The sequence below is a fragment of the Neomonachus schauinslandi genome, chromosome 8 (assembly GCF_002201575.2).
Source record: "Neomonachus schauinslandi chromosome 8, ASM220157v2, whole genome shotgun sequence".
Classification (NCBI taxonomy): Eukaryota; Metazoa; Chordata; class Mammalia; order Carnivora; family Phocidae; genus Neomonachus; species Neomonachus schauinslandi.
Window position 1 is genome coordinate 110845319 of NC_058410.1, and position 18142 is coordinate 110863460.

Here is an 18142-nt window from a genome sequence, read left to right on the forward strand (position 1 = left end):
GTACTAATGTCAGATCTAGAGTTCAGAATCATCACTTTAAAGATACTAGCTGGGCTTGAAAAAAGCATGGAAGTTATTAGAGAAACCCTTTCTGGAGAAATAAAAGAACTAAAATCTAACCAAGTCGAAATCAAAAAGGCTATTAATGAGGTGCAATAAAAAATGGGGGTGCTACCTGCTAGGATAAATGAGGCAGAAGAGAGAATTAGTGATATAGAAGACCAAATGATGGAAAATAAAGAAGCTGAGAAAAAGAGAGATCAACAACTACTGGATCACCAGGGCAGAATTCGAGAGCTAAGCGATACCATAAGACAAAACAACATTAGAATAATTGGGATCCCAGAAGAAGAAGAAAGAGAGAGAGGGGCAGAAGGTATATTGGAGCAAATTATAGCAGAGAACTTCCCTAATTTGGGGAAGGAAACACACATCAAAATCCAGGAGGCACAGAGAACCCCTCTTAAAATCAATAAGAATAGGTCAACACCCAACATCTAATAGTAAAACTTACGAGTCTCAGAGACAAAGAGAAAATCCTGAAAGCAGCTCGGGAGAAGAGATATGTAACCTACAAGGGTAGAAACATTAGATTGGCAACAGACCTATCCACAGAGACCTGGCAGGCCAGAAAGGACTAGCAGGATATATTCAGAGCACTAAACAAGAAAAATAAGCAGCCAAGAATACTATATCCAGTTAGGCTGTCATTGAAAATAGAAGGAGAAATAAAAAGCTTCCAGGACAAACAAAAACTAAAGGAATTTGCAAACACAAAACCAGCCCTACAAGAAATATTGAAAGGGGTCCTCTAAGCAAAGAGAGAGCCTAAAAGCAACATAGACCAGAAAGGAACACAGACAATATACAGTAACAGTCACCCTACAGGCAATACAATGGCACTAAATTCTTATCTTTCAATAGTTACCCTGCATGTAAATGGGCTAAATGCCCCAATCAAAAGACACAGGCTCTCAGATTGGATTAAAAAGACAAGACCCATCGATATGCTGTCTGCAAGAGACTCATTTTAGACCCAAAGACACCGCCAGATTTAAAGTGAGGGGGTGGAAAACCATTTACCATGCTCATGGACACCAAAAGAAAGCTGGGGTGGCAATCCTTATATCAGACAAATTAGATTTTAAACCAAAGACTGTAATAAGAGATGAGGAAGGACACTATATCCTACTGAAAGGGTCTATCCAACAAGAAGATCTAACAATTGTAAATATCTATGCCCCTAACATGGGAGCAGCCAATTATATAAGGCAATTAATAACAAAAGCAAAGAAACACATTGACAACAATACAATAATAGTGGGGGACTTTAACACCCCCCTCACTGAAATGGACAGATCATCTAAGCAAATGATCAACAAGGAAATAAAGACTTTAAATGACACACTGAACCAAATAGACTTCATGACATATTCAGAACATTCCATCCCAAAGCAACAGAGTACACATTCTTCTCTAGTGCCCATGGAACATTCTCCAGAATAGATCACATCCTAGGTCATAAATCAGGTCTCAACCGGTACCAAAAGATTGGGATCATTCCCTGCCTATTTTCAGACCACAATGCTTTGAAACTAGAGCTCAATCACGAGAGGAAAGTTGGAAAGAACTCAAATACATGGAAGTTAAAGAGCATCCTACTAAAGAATGAATGAGTCAACCAGGAAATTAAAGAAGAATTAAAAAAATCATGGAAACCAATGAAAATGAAAACACAACTGTTCAAAATCTTTGGGATGCAGCAAAAGCAGTCCTAAGAGGAAAGTATATAGCAATACAAGCCTTTCTCAAGAAACAAGAAAGGTCTCAAGTACACAACCTAACCCTACACCTAAAGGAGCTGGAGAAAGAACAGCAAATAAAGCCTAAACCCAGCAGGAGAAGAGAAATAATAAAGATCAGAGCAGAAATCAATGAAATAGAAACCAAAAGAACAGTAGAACAGATCAACAAAATTAGGAGCTGGCTCTTTGAAAGAATTAACAAGATTGATAAACCCCTGGCCAGACTTATCAAAAAGAAAAGAGAAATGACCCAAATCAACAAAATCATGAATGAAAGAGGAGAGATTACAACCAACACCAAAGAAATACAAACAATCATAAGAACATATTATGAGCAACTGTATGCCAGCAAATTAGATAACCTGGAAGAAATGGATGCATTCCTAGAGATGTATCAACTACCAAAACTGAACCAGGAAGAAACAGAAAACCTGAACAGACCTATAACCACTAAGGAAATTGAAGCAGTCATCAAAAATCTCCCAACAAACAAAAGCCCTGGGTCAGATGGCTTCCCAGGGGAATTCTACCAAACATTTCAAGAAGAATTAATACCTATTCTTCTGAAACTGTTCCAAAAAATAGAAATGGAAGGAAAACTTCCAAACTCGTTTTATGAGGCCAGCATTACCTTGATCCCCAAACCAGACAAATACCCCACCAAAAAGGAGAATTACAGACCAATATCCTTGATGAACATGGATGCAAAAATTCTCACCAAAATACTAGCCAATAGGATCCAACAGTACATTAAAAGGATTATTCACCACGACCAAGTGGGATTTCTCCCTGGGCTGCAAGGTTGGTTCAACATCTGCAAATCAATCAACGTGATACAATACATTAACAAAAGAAAGAACAAGAATCATATGATCCTCTCAATAGATGCAGAAAAAGCATTTGACAAAGTACAGCAACCTTTCTTGATCAAAACTCTTCAGAGTATAGGGATCGAGGGTACATACTTCCATATCATAAAAGCCATCTGTGAAAAACCTACAGCAAATATCATTCTCAATGGGGAAAAACTGAGAGCTTTCCCCCTAAGGTCAGGAACACAGCAGGGATGTCCACTATCACCACTGCTATTCAACATAGTATTAGAAGTCCTAGCAAAAAAAAAAAAAAAAAAAAGAAGTCCTAGCCACAGCAATCAGACAACAAAAAGAAATCAAAGGTATCCAAATCGGCAAAGAAGAAGTCAAGCTCTCACTCCTTGCAGATGATATGATACTTTATGTGAAAAACCCCAAAGACTCCACCCCAAAACTGCTAGAACTCATACAGGAATTCAGTAAAGTGGCAGGATATAAAATCAATGCACAGAAATCAGTGGCATTCCTATACACCAACAACAAGACAGAAGAAAGAGAAATTAAGGAGTCTATCCCATTTACTATTGCACCCAAAACCATAAGATACTTGGGAATAAATCTAACCAAAGAGGCAAAGGATCTGTACTCAGAAAACTATAAAATACTCATGAAAGAAATTGAGGAAGACACAAGAAAATGGAAAAACATTCCATGCTCATGGATTGGAATAACAAATATTGTGAAGATGTCTATGCTACCTAGAGCAATCTACACATTCAGTGCAATCCCTATGAAAATACCATCAACTTTTTTCAAAGAAATGGAGCAAAAAATCCTAAAATTTGTATGGAACCAGAAAAGACCCCGAATAGCCAGAGGAATGTTGAAAAAGATAAACAAAGCTGGTGGCGTCACAATTCCGGACTTCAAGCTCTATTACAAAGCTGTCATCATCAAGACAGTATGGTACTGGCACAAAAACAGACACATAGATCAATGGAACAGAATAGAGAGCCCAGAAATGGACCCTCAACTCTATGGTCAACTAATCTTCGACAAAGCAGGAAAGAACGTCCAATGGAAAAAAGACAGTCTCTTCAACAAATGGTGTTAGGAAAATTGGACAGCCACATGCACAAGAATGAAACTGGACCATTTCCTTACACCACACACAAAAATAGACTCCAAATGGTTGAAAGACCTCAGTGTGAGACAGGAGTCCATCAAAATCCTAAAGGAGAACACAGGCAGCAACCTCTTCAACCTCAGCCACAGCAACTTCTTCCTAGAAACATCGCCAAAGGCAAGGGAAGCAAGGGCAAAAATGATCTATTGGGACTTCATCAAGATAAAAAGCTTTTACACAGGAAAAGAAACAGTCAACAAAACCAAAAGACAACCGACAGAATGGGAGAAGATATTTGCAAATGACATATCAGATAAACGGCTAGTATCCAAAATCTATAAAGAACTTCTTAAACTCAACACCCAAAGAACAAATGATCCAATCAAGAAATGGGCAGAAGACATGAACAGACATTTTTCCAAAGAAGACATCCAAATGGCCAACAGACACATGGAAAAGTGCTCAACATCGCTCGGCATCAGGGAAATCCAAATCAAAACCTCCATGAGATACCACTTCACACCAGCCAGAATGGCTAAAATTAACAAGTCAGGAAACGACAGATGTTGGCAGGGATGCAGAGAAAGGGGAACCCTCCTACACTGTTGGTGGGAATGCAAGCTGGTGCAGCCACTCTGGAAAACAGTATGGAGGTTCTTCAAAAAATTGAAAATAGAGCTACCCTACGACCCAGCAATTGCACTACTGAGTACTTACCCCAAAGATACAAATGTAGGGATCCGAAGGGGTACATGCACCCCGATATTTATAGCAGCAATGTCCACAATAGCCAAACTGTGGAAAGAGCCAAGATGTCCATCGACAGAGGAATGGATAAAGAAGAGGTGGTATATACATACAATGGAATATTATGCAGCCATCAAAAGGAATGAGATCTTGCCATTTGCAACGACGTGGATGGAACTGGAGGGTGTTATGCTGAGTGAAATAAGTCAATCAGAAAAAGACATGTATCATATGACCTCACTGATATGAGGAATTCTTAATCTCAGGAAACAAACTGAGGGGCGCTGGAGGCGGGGGCAGTGGGAGGGATGGGGCGGCTGGGTGATAGACATTGGGGAGGGTATGTGCTATGGTGAGCGCTGTGAATTGTGCAAGACTGTTGAATCACAGATCTGTACCTCTGAAACAAATAATGCAATATATGTTAAGGAAAAAAGAAGAAGAAGATAGCAGGAGGGGAAGAATCAAGGGGGGGAAATCAGAGGGGGAGACGAAACATGAGAGACTATGGACTCTGAGAAACAAACTGAGGGTTTTAGAGGGGAGGGGGCTGGGGGGATGGGCCAGCCTGGTGATGGGTATTAAAGAGGGCACATACTGCATGGAGCACTGCGTATTATACGCAAACAGTGAATCATGGAACACTATCAAAAACTAACAAAAAAACCCCAAAAAACTATCAGCTCTGCTTTAGAGGGGAGGGGGTGGGGGAATGGGTTAGCCCAGTGATGGGTATTAAAGAGGGCATGTACTGCAGGGAGCACTGGGGGGTATAAGAAAACAATGAATCGTGGATCACCACATCAAAAACTAGTGATGTATTATTGTATGGTGACTAACATCATAAAATAAAATTTTTTTTAAAAAGCAAAAAAAAAAAAAAAGAAGGTATCACCTCATGAAAACATCTATGACAAAATAAAAACATTTTTATGAAAAAAAAGAAAATTGATTTTGTGTAAGTTTATAGAGATTTCTAAATTTATTTATTATTATTTTTTGGTGAGCAACCTCTATTCAGATATTGGGGTTTTAGAATATCCCCAAATACATTTATTTTAAAAGTTGAAAGATGAACACACCAAACACCCACAAAATTGAGCATATACATAGGTAATAAAACATTCTAGTAAAATGGGACAAAAAGCACTTGCAACTCATTCCTGAATTTTGAGGTCTGGTGCTATCCCAGTTTTTAAAAGTCATCTAAAGTCCAAGGAAGATTCAGGTAACTCTATGGGGAAAACCTAGGAAAATAGCTGATGTGACAACAAAACGAAGTCATCAAAAGTCAAGGATCCACATTATATACAATTCTCAGGTACATTTCTGTGATTTACGTTACTTCACGATCTCATGTTAGCATTAGATACAGTAAAGGCAGACAATGAGGGCAGAGTGCTATGTTAGAGAAGATGTAGGTGTCACTGTCATGGTTGTCTTCCTGAGGGCTGTGAACAACCAGGCAAGGCGGGGTAGCATGAAACCTCTGCCTTTATCCTATTCTCTGCATGGCCACATTTCCGCTGACTCCTAGGGCTCCCTGCTTCTTACATCAAACAATTCCAACACCCAACTCATTGCTTTCATTCTCCGTTTGCCCCCACCTGTCCCATCTTCTTGAACATCAATGTCTTCACCCAGCTGCTGACCTATAAACTTCAGAGGTAATTTCCTCTTGATGCCACTCTCCAGCTCTTCTTGGTTTCCAAGACCTATTTCCAAATCACTGTTAGCATCTATCTAGAAATTTCCAGCATCTTCATGGTGCCCCAGGCCAGTCTCTGCATGTGCATCAGCTTCGTGCTCCCGTGGGTAGGCTGCTCCTCTCTTGAAGCCCCTCCCCACCATGCTCTAAGCATGTTGGACTTGGATCCTTGCACACAGCAGACACTTTCACATCTATTCATGCCCCTCCTTGGACTGTTCCTTCATGTATGTCCCCTAATCTATGCCTTTTATTTTCACTGTGCCAAAGCATTTTATTTTTAATTTTTTTTCAATTGTATATATTTAAGGTGTACAACTTGGTGACTCAATATATGTATACACACTTACTGCTCATTATCTTCCTCTTTCCTTGCACTGTCCTTCTTGTCCCCAGTGCTGTAGTCCCTTCCTCCCTACCCCTTCTCTCACCTGAGAACTCCTGCACAGCCATTAAGGCACAGCTCAGAGGTGGCCTCTCTCACTAGCTTACTTCAATCCCTAAACTGGAATTTATTGCTCCTTCATGTTTGTTCTCATAGCAATGTGTGTGTGTGTGTGTGTGTGTTCTATATAAGCCTGACTTTAGAGTCTGTCCTACTGTATTACATAATTATTTGTCGTTCATTTATTTTCCCTAATACATGATGAACTCCAAGGGCAAGGATTGCATCTTACTAATCTCTGTATCCTGAGTTGGCTAAAAGTAAGTTCTCAATAAATGTGTGTTGAATGAGGGCCAATTGGCTTGAATTTTATTGAACCTCAAATATAAAGGAGAGCAATTCTCCAATATTTAAATGGCACGAAAGTTTAATTATTTGTTTCTTCTTATGCTAAAAGTAGAGTAAATTACTATTATTACTATTTACCTAGTTCCTGGCACCTTTCCCCATACAAAGGGAAATATACATGTAAATTTATGTGTGCCTCAAAACACAGGAGAATCAGAAAGACATCATTTGAGGGTAAAGAAAAGCTGCTTTTATTATGATATTTAAGCACAGATCTTTAAAGGTTAAAGAAAAGAAAACCACAGTAAGTTTCCATTCATACAAAGAAAATCAGAGTTCCTTCTTCCTACCTGTTCTAACTACAAAGAAAAAAGGAGAAAGACCCCATGTCTGGGACTCTCAGGAGCTCTTGGCTCACCTCCAGCTCACTGCCACTCTGGAAACACGCTCTGCACCAGGGGCTGGGTGCCAACCGTGCACACTGCTGCAGACATGACCATTCTGTTGTTGGCCAGGGCTAGCTGCATGCATCACTGCTCCAGGGAGGGGCCAGTGGACATGCTACTACTGCTAGGTCTCACCTAGGAAATCATTTTCTTGTGGGTGATTTTATTTTTTTATGACGTGATCTGGAAATAATCCTCAGGACATGGACGTGAGGAAGAAGCCCTGAAAAGCGAACCCGTTTTGTATAAGACCTGCGCAAGCTCTCCAGATCACCTCCCAGCCACACGTTTTTTTAGGTGCCGAATGCCAGGGCTATACAACTCACATTTCTTTATCCACCATGTGATTTTATGTTTGCAAAGACAGGAAAGGAAGAAGCCTGGTTAGCTAGCTATTATGGAGAACCACAAATATCTCTATATGCCTCAAAAGCCTTGCAGGCTTTCAGGAAAACAGTCCCCATAAATGCCCTGAGATGAAGAACAAGAACTATAATACTCCATGAGCTTTGGTCCTAAGTTACTTCTAGAAGAAAATTTTCTCTTTGGAGTAAATATGGGAAGAAGTTCATACTGGTCTTGTAGCTTGCTGGTTTGGGGCAGCTTTCCAGGTCACCTCTGTTGGGTGGTAGAGTCAAGGTCATGGGTAATAAAAATGCAAGACAAATGAAAAACAGAACTGTCTCTAAATAAACAATTAACCATATAATGAGATACTAGTGCACTATCACATCCAAATCAACCTAGATTTATATACATCTTTGCGCATGGAACAACGAGAACAAATTTTTAATAAAAATCTGAAACTCAAATTTCAGCTAATACTAAAAGGAATACAATTAAATTCATCCTGCATAGAAATGAATATAAAAGTTGTAATAGGACATTTGATAAATTTCAGAAGGTAGAAAATATGCATAACGGTTAATGAGAAAAAGAGTGAAAATAAATAACTGTTTTTGACATTGAGATAGTTGCATTTGCAGAGTCCTTGGTACCTTATAAATCTAGATAATAAAATGTGAATAAACTATGCATTTTTATGGTTTCTGTCGCCAAGGTATCCAAGCTCTTGGGAAAGATTTTACTTATTTTAAAGCATTTATTCAGCCGTATTTTCCACACCCACCCCCTTTTCAGGGATTGTGCATTCTTAAGGAAGAGGAAGACTCATGATCCCCTTTTGCAAATCTCCCTCTCCTCTCAAATTTATGGATGCTAACTTCAGAGTGCAGATTCTAGAAGCAGGACATAGAGTTCTCCACCATGGCCCAATTGCCCAGGAAACTATCTGGAAGAGTGCTATTGAATAGGGCGCACATCAGATAAATTAATAAGGATTCTTCTAGCTGGGGACATTCACACAGATTTCTGACTGTATCTTAGAGAGTCTACCCCTTCTCATGGCTTCAAGTGTTATCTCCGTACAAATACATTGAAACATCTCACCTGGGCTCCAGTCCATGTTTCTCTCCCAACTCAGATAAATCCCTCTGTCTTTCCCAATTCAACACACCCAAACAGGACTCTGCAACTCCCCCTCAAATGCACTTCTGTTCCAAACTCCACCATCATCCTAGCTTCCAGACCAGAAATGTCAGGGTAAGCTTTGATTCCTTCTTTCATCTCACACAACTTGGAGAGTCACTTCTTGCTGGAATGGGAGGGTCTTGTTGGGAGGGGACCAGGGGTCGGTTTTAGCTGAGAAGCTTCATCTGCTATTGCTTACTGCCTCCTGGTGACCGGTGGGGGAACAGCGAGGGGTTTGAACGCAGCCCTCTAGGAAGGCGGGCTCGAATGCCTAGGATTCCAGTCATCAAAAATATCAGAGTCAAGAGGAGAAAATGACCAAATGCAGAGCTGCACAACACAGCCTACTGCCTGAGCAGGAACCAAAAATGGACCATGGTCCCCGGGAGGAGGAGAGCAGGAGTGGGCGGGGAAGACCCAAGGACAGACCAGGTGGGAAGTTAAGTATCGAGAGATCAGACGAGGAGGGTCACAGGTCCTACAGGCCAGCTAGTTGTCTAGCAGATTGGAGGCAGAGTTCTAGCACTTTCACTCGGTGTGATGAGAGATTGCATGATCCTGACACTCTATTTTGGGAAAAGATAGCTGTGGCATCTATAGCATGCCGGCCAGTGATGGCATAGAAGCCTTTGGACAGAGCAGTGAAGAGAGATGCCAAAAGACATAGAAGGCTTGCTGTGCTCTCTATCCCTTAGGTAGCAGCAACGAATGGATGAAAACTACACAAGATTCTCAGCCATTGCTCTATACTCACTAAATCCCACTGGTCCCCTTTGGGCCCTCTCCTACAGCTTCATTCTACCTTCTCCATCCCCTCACCACCCCTGATCTTGGCCTGCATCAATCTACATTTGGATTTATCCATAGGGTCTCCAAGATGGTCTTAGTCCAAACAGCCCCCAAATGTAAGGAAACGTACTCAGTTTCACTCAAAATAAGATAAAACAAATTAAAACTAGGCTGAGATACCATTTCTCACTTGTCATATTGGTGAAAATTCAAAAGCTTCACCAATACTCTGTTGATGAGGCTGTGAAGGAAGGGCCTTGTCCCATTGTTGTTGAGAACGCAAAGTAGCACAGCCCCGTGGAAGGGAACTTGGCAATATTCACTAATTCCTGATCTAGCAACACCACCCACAGCCACTTACCCTGAAAATACATCTCCAACAACATGAGAAACCATAACCGTGAGATCATTAATTGAGGAATTATTTGGGATATCAAAATACTGGAAACAATCTAAATGCTCACCCATAGTAGAACGGATGATAAGCTATGATACATATTAACAATGGAGGAGCATGCAGCTGTAAAAAAAAAATTGTGAGGAAGACATGGGAACATACGGAGTGATTAGAGGATATATTTTTTTAAGATTTTGTTTATTTATTTTTTAGAGAGAGAGAACGTGCGCAAGCAGGGGGAGAAGCAGAGGGGGAAAGAGAGAGAGAATCTTAAACGGACTCCACACCCAGTGAGGAGTCCAACTCAGGGCTCGATCTCACAACTTTGAGATCATGATATGAGCCAAAATCAAGAATTGGATGCTTAACCAACTGAGCCACCAAGGTGTCCCACAGGATACATTTTTAATTGGAAAAGACAAGACACAAAATTATATATATAGTATGGCAATTTTATGTAAGAAAAAGAAAGGTAAAAATATATATGTATTTATGTTTTAGCAAAAAGAAACAGGGAAGGGGCACCTGGGTGGCTCAGTCAGTTGAGCACCTGACTCTTGGTTTCAGCTCAGGTCATGGCCTCAGTTTCGTGGGATTAAGTTCTGCGTCGGGCTCTGTGTTCCGCAGGCAGTCTGCTTGAAGATTTTCTCTCTCCCTCTACCTCTTTCTCTCCCCCACCCCCGCTCATGTGCATGCTCTCTCTCTGTAAATTTTTAAAAATTAAAAAAAAAAAACCCAGGGAAGATAACCCAGAAACTAATACATTTGGTTGCCCATAAAGGAAGAGGGAAATGGGCTGGAAGGATGTGAGAATACCTTGTTATCTAGTCGTGATTTTCAAGCCACGTCCATGTTTCACGTGTTTAAGACAATCAACAGAGATGGACAAAAATTAAATGTAATATGAATAGAAATAAATGAATGCACCTATCCATCAATTGATAGCATAACCATGAAGAAAAAACAATCTGAGTGACTTTTGAATATAGTACTCTGTACAACCTCAGTGGGATATATTCTAGGGACAAAAAGAACTGCAAAGAAATCTTGACCTCCACTTAATATATTTGTTGTTGGTAGTGGTATCAGTGGAGTGATTCAGAGCAAATGAGTAAATATTGAACTTCCTGAGAACCAGAGCTCTTACCATGGGAGAAAGGAGATATCAATATTGAAATGAGGGATGACAAGGAAGAGACATGACATATACCTTTGGAATTGGAGCCATTAGTATTAGCTCATGACATTTTAAAAAGTACTTATTTCCTAGCTCTAGCCATTGAGAGGGGCTATAATCACACACACACACACACACACACACACACACACAAATAGATGTAGTTACATATAGATATAACTGTAGATCTATAAATATACAAAGATATAAATACAGAAAGAGAAAAGGCAAATGGTACAAGATGTTAACAACCGATGACACTGGGTGAAGGGTATATGGTGTTCCCTGTACCTTTTGGAGGGTTTATAATAGTTCAAAATAAAGAGTCAAGGGGAAAATATAGTTTGTCTCAACACTGCTTCCCATCTGGGTTACATTTTAGTTGTATTTCTCTGCGCCTTGTCCAGTTCTGGTTTATCTTTCTTGAGAGCTGATGACCAAAACTGCTATGGTCATACAGGATAAGATGAGTTCAACCCTGATTTTCAGACTCCCCGGCAGAATCCTATAGCACCCAACAGGATCCAATTCTCCAGGAACCAGCTGTCATGACTCCTTGGGCTCTTGCCAAGGATGAAATCAAAGTTCAGCGCCCTCATATGTGAGCTGCTTCAATTACTAATGTATAAGTGCTTTAAAACATCGGCCGTTTTTCTGCCCACCCACATGGACTCATGAGCTGTTTCTATAGACCATCCCCATTCATTAGATTCTTCATAACCCAGAAGAATTTAGTATCACTGGCACATTCAATGAGTAGTCCCTGAGCATCTGGCACCGTGTAGCACTGGAGATACAGTAGCAGGAAAAACAGACCTAAGTTTCAGACACGATGTTGCTTATGTTTAATTGGTAGAAAGATGATAGCAAATAAGTAAGTAAATACAGAGTAGGCCAGTTGGTGATACAATCTAAAGAAAGGAGCAAGCAAGGAGGATGGAGTCTGGGGTGAGGGCCGGGGAGTGGTCTGCAATTTTTAAATAGGGCAGCGAGGGAAGACATCATTGAAAAGGTAATGTTTAAGTAAAGACCAGAAAAGGTGGTATCTGGTCTTTACAATGATATCTGGGGGAGGGGGGATGTTCCAGGAGGTGCAAGTATCCCATGGGGGAGCCATCTGGCCTGAGTAACAGGAAGCTCATGGGAGCTGGAGCTGTGCAGTGAGTGAGGGCGAGGGCAGAGGAGACCAGGTCAAGAGGTGGGGGCAGGTGGTCTTTGTGGCCCTTGCAGGTCACCTGTAGGTCACTGTCTGCCTTTAACCTTGACTTGGAGTGAGACGGGAGACTTAGGAGGCTTCCGAACAGAGGAGTGACATGGTCTGCCTCAGATTTTTAGAGTTTCAGCTAAAGCAAAACTATTTCTCTGTGTTCTTTCTTTGAGATAATGTTTGAGTTAATTCCAAATGGATCCCTGGGGAATCTTTTTATTTCTTCACCTCTTTCCTGTCTCCAGCTAACTTATGATGGCCTCTTCAAATAACCACCAGAGCCATCACGGTTCCATCATGGGGTCTGAAAAGAGCGTTAGCCATTCGTGGCTCTTCTGGGTTATGCCCACGTCTTTGAAGATGAAGAGCAACATGGGAGAGATCAGAGGATTTGGACAAGTTAGAATCAGTACGGGTGACCAAGAGGCCAGGAGGCCAAGCCTCACATGAGGCGTGAAGTGCATGTAGGTTCAGGGAGAGAGAGACAATGCAGGGGGAGCTCTCTGGGACTCCATGGATGCTGGGCAAGGGCAGAGAAGCAGAAGGTGAGAAATGTCCCTGCCCCTTTGCAGAGTTGTTAAAATTGCAGTGGCAGATGAGTGACTAGGAGAGAGGCACACCCCATTCCTTCTCAATAGGTTGTCACAGCTTAGAATCTGCCAGTGGTGTCTCAGTCTCTTCCATCTCCCGAAGCCACTCTTCTAGACATGAACTCCCTGGTCTTTCCTAGATGGGCCAGAAGCAATGACCATCTGCAGGAGAATCTCAGCTGGGGCTTCTTGGTGCCCTCTCTGTGGAACTGGATAGCCTTGTTTTCAGGTTCCTTCATTCAAAGGATGGGTCTTAGAAGGGACTTGGGATTTGGATGTATTTCTTATCTCTTCACTCACCATCTCTTAGCTCAGGGACCAGAGCAGGGGCCTCACGTTGAGCTGAAAGAGGCTTTCCTCCGGGCTCTGTGCCCACCATGGGTGTTAGAGACAGAAGGAAGCAACTGAGCAAGTAAGGGCACAGGGGCCACAAGAGAGAGGATCAAGCAGAAACACAATTCCTCATCCTCTTCTCTCTATCCTCCTGGCCCTTTTAGACTCTGTTTATGACCATTATTTTTAATGGATTTTTTTTTTTTTAGGCAAGAGGCAAGGATCTGGGAGACTATTGTCTTATCAGTAGAAAGCATCAATACCAATAACATCAGCTGGTTTTACAACACGACAGAGGAGAAATAATCAATGCATAAATTAGAGCTTAAACATTGTCATAAACTCTGGAGCATCAGGATTTAGTGAGGGGAGAGCTGGCCAAGATAACGACAAAGTTGTAATTGGGAGACAGGAAGTAACATTATTTTTCACAGCAAAATAAAAAGAAGGGAAAGGAGAGAAATTAAGAGAAAATGAAATGCACAGCCTTTGCCAGGCTGAGTTACAAATGATCCCTTAAAATTAAATAATGCCAGGAACTTACGTGATATCAGCATTAGGGTGTAGCCCAAAGACTTCAGGGTTATCTAGGGATGGCAGTGACTGGATGTACTCAAAATACTGATCCAGGGTTTTGCACAAGGGGATTTTATATCCAGTATAAAAACAGAACGATGGTTCAAACATCTTCTCACTGAACCAGACCTATGCGGGAGAGAAAAAAGAAGAAATAAAAGTGATGAACATCTAAATGAAAACTATAAGGAAGGAAGGGTCATCTTATTTCCATTTTAATAGATTTTTATATTGGGTTTGAAAGGATCTTAAGAAAACCACTGATAGAAATAATTAGCACAAATACGAAGGAAAAAGAAAGGCCACATGACACAAAAACAGTGAAGCCTGAGCCTCTCTTGAACACCAAAGAAGACGCTTGCTAATGGTGACAAGAGAGCCAGCCTTGCAAGCACACTCTCTTTGCTCCAGTAAACTCAACGACCCTCCATCCCACTTTTGAAGACAAATGAGAACACACTGCAGAAAGAAGGCCATAACCACACACAAGAGAGAGGATCTGGGCATTTCCATGGCCTCCCTTTGCCCCCAAAACAGCGTTCATGCCAGGAATGTGCTGTGCTCAGGGTGGCTCACAGCAGCACCCTCTACCACTCAAGGCCAGGAAAACTTAACCATTGTCTCCTCTCCCACCCCAAGCTGGAGAGCTCCCTCTGTTAATTATGTCCCTGGCCACAAGAAGCAAATGTATCCAACTGTCTTATTGTTTGCCTGAAGACATCCTTTTCTCATTCCATATGAATTGATTATCTGTAATGTAAAGCAAGAGAACAAATATACACTTGGTGTGAATAGACTTATTCTGAAGAGGAAAAAAAAAAAGAATGCTGAATGCCTATGAGCCAGATTTGAGGCAATGACTTCAGTGTCTAACAGAGCAATTTTCTCAGCAGGAAGGGAAATAACAGGAAGACAGGAGAAACAGAAGTGCAGGCAGGATGTCTGAATCACTTGGAGGACTCAATGTGAAAAGAGATGGAGATTGTGCTTTACTTCAGTGGGTTACACTTTCTCTAGCATCTTCCTTCCATATCCGTCTTCCAGCTCTTTTTAGGTCCAGTGATCACTCTGAAATGTCCTGTGTGCTGGTTTTCTCTTTTGGACCCCCCCTCCCCCTGCCCCCCCCCCCCCCCCCCCACCCAGTTCTATCCTAGTTAACTCCTTTGCACAAGGCACAGAGCTGAGAACTGAAATAGAAGGCAAGGGTGAGTCACACACAGTTCTTTCCTCCAAGGAGCTTGTGACCCACTGGAGGGATAAGTCAATTACATAATAAACCACAGTGCAAAGTCCACTAAGGTAAGAGCCAGAGGAAGTAAAAATAAGTGAAACACAAGTAGGCTTAACACAGGAAGAGAGAATAGCCAGCTGGATGTCAGGTAAGGCTTTATCTGGGAAGTGATCTTAGAGATAAGCCTTGAAGGATAGCATTTCGACAGGGGAACTCCCCAGTGACTGGGGAGACCACACCAGCAAAGGCACAGAGGAACTGATACAAAAATGTGAGGCAGGGTGAGGAGATGGTGAAGTCCAGGATAAATAGGTCCAGGTGATGACTGGCATTGATTTAAGAAATGAGAAACAGCTCAAAGTTATTAAAGAGAACAGTGCTATGATCATGGTCATTAATTAGAAAGGTTGTGGTTTTAGTGATGTGGATGACCAGAGAGGGGAAGGCCACAACAGTGACCACACTGAGTTCTCCCGTACCAATGACATAAATCTATAAAAGCAACATGAAGTTTCTTCCTGTTTTTCTATCACTTTATTAATACACCCACAAAGAGCTGGAGTCACAAACACACACACACAGCTGAGTTTCAGCAAATTTGGAGGACATTTTGGGGGACAGTCAACATAAGGAATAAGAAGTCAACATGGAAGGACTTAGGGAAACTCTAGAAGGTACCTTACAAAGATAAGCAGTCATCCTCCAAGGACAATAAATAAAGTTCTACAATTGTTGGTTTGAGAGGAGACACACCATAAGATGTTGAGAACAGAGAAAACAAACAGGGGTTCAAAGATAAGCCCCAAGGATATAAAATCAATGCAAAGAAATCAGTTGCATTTCTATACACCAACAAGACAGAAGAAACAGAAATAAAGGAGTCGATCCCATTTGCAATTGCACCCAAGACCATAAGATACTTAGGAATAAATCTAACCAAAGAGGCAAAGAATCTGTACTCAGAAAACTATAGAATATTCAGGAAAGAAATTGAGGAAGACACAAAAAAATGGAAAAACATTCCATGCTCATGGATCGGAAGAACAAATATTGTGAAGATGTCTATGTTACTTAGAGCAAACCAGACATTCAATGCAATCCCTATCAAAATACCATCCACTTTTTTTCAAAGAAATGGAGCAAATAATCCTAAAATTTGTATGGAACCAGAAAAGACCCCGAATAGCCAGAGGAACATTGAAAAGAAAACCAAAGCTGGTGGCATCACAATGCTGGACTTCAAGCTTTACTACAAAGCTGTCATCATTAAGACAGTATGGTACTGGCACAAAAACAGACACATAGATAGATCAATGGAACAGAATAGAGAGCCCAGAAATGGACCCTCAACTCTATGGTCAACTAATCTTCGACAAAGCAGGAAAGAATGTCCAATGGAAAAAAGACAGTCTCTTCAACAAATGGTGTTGGGAAAATTGGACAGCCACATATAGAAGAATGAAACTGGACCATTTCCTTACACCACATACAAAAATAGACTCCAAATGGTTGAAAGACCTCAATGTGAGACAGGAGTCCATCAAAATCCTAAAGGAGAACACAGGCAGCAACCTCTTCGACCTCAGCCACAGCAACTTCTTTCAAGAAACATTGCCAAAGGCAAGGGAAGCAAAAATGAACTACTGGGACTTCATCAAGATAAAAAGCTTTTGCACAGCAAAGAAAACAGTCAACAAAACCAAAAGACAACCGACAGAATGGGAGAAGATATTTGCAAATGACATATCAGATAAATGGCTAGTATCCAAAATCTATAAAGAACTTCTTAAACTCAACACCCAAAGAACAAATGATCCAATCAAGAAATGGGCAGAAGACATGAACAGACATTTTTCCAAAGAAGACATCCAAATGGCCAACAGACACATGGAAAAGTGCTCAACATCACTCGGCATCAGGGAAATCCAAATCAAAACCTCCATGAGATACCACCTCACACCAGTCAGAATGGCTAAAATTAACAAGTCAGGAAATGACAGACGTTGGCGAGGATGCAGCCACTCTGGAAAACAGTATGGAGGTTCTTCAAAAAAATTGAAAATAGAGCTACCCTACGACCCAGCAATTGCACTACTGAGTATTTACCCCAAAGATACAAAAGTAGGGATCCGAAGGGGTACATGCACCCCGATGTTTATAGCAGCAATGTCCACAATAGCCAAACTGTGGAAAGAGCCAAGATGTCCACCGACAGATGAATGGATAAAGAAGAGGTGGCATATACATACAATGGAATATTATGGAGCCATCAAAAGGAATGAGATCTTGCCATTTGCAACGACGTGGATGGAACTGGAAGGTGTTATGCTGAGCAAAATAAGTCAATCAGAAAAAGACATGTATCATATGACCTCACTGATATGAGGAATTCTTAATCTCAGGAAACAAACTGAGGGGCGCTGGAAGAGGGGGCGGTGGGAGGGATGCGGCGGCTGGGTGATAGACATTGGGGAGGGTATGTGCTATGGTGAGCACTGTGAATTGTGCAAGACTGTTGAATCTCAGATCTGTACCTCTGAAACAAATAATGCAATATATGTTAAGAAAAAAAAAGAAGAAGAAGAAGATGCAAGGGGAGGGGAAGAATGAAGGGGGGTAAATCGGAGGGGGAGACGAACCATGAGAGATGATGGACTCTGAAAAACAAACTGAGGGTTCTAGAGGGGAGGGGGTGGGAGGATGGGTTAGCCTGGTAATGGGTATTGAGGAGGGCACGTTCTGCATGGAGCACTGGGTGTTATGCACAAACAATGAATCATGGAACACTACATCTAAAACTAATGATGTAATGCATGGGGATTAACATAACAATAAAAAAATTAAAAAAAAAAACCCTCAATGAGATACCACCTCACACCAGTCAGAATGGCAAAATTAACAAGTCAGGAAACAACAGATGTTGGCGAGGATG

General features: G+C 41.4%; 1 protein-coding gene across 1 annotated transcript in view; it reads right to left on the reverse strand.

Annotated features, from left to right (window-relative positions):
• Positions 1-18142, reverse strand: part of DNAH8 (dynein axonemal heavy chain 8) — a 385593-nt gene that overhangs the window by 41259 nt on the left and 326192 nt on the right. Inside the window, exon 87 of the mRNA XM_021684619.2 lies at positions 13948-14108. Within this exon, the coding sequence (XP_021540294.2) occupies positions 13948-14108 (161 nt within the window). The remainder of the gene's footprint in view (positions 1-13947; positions 14109-18142) is intronic.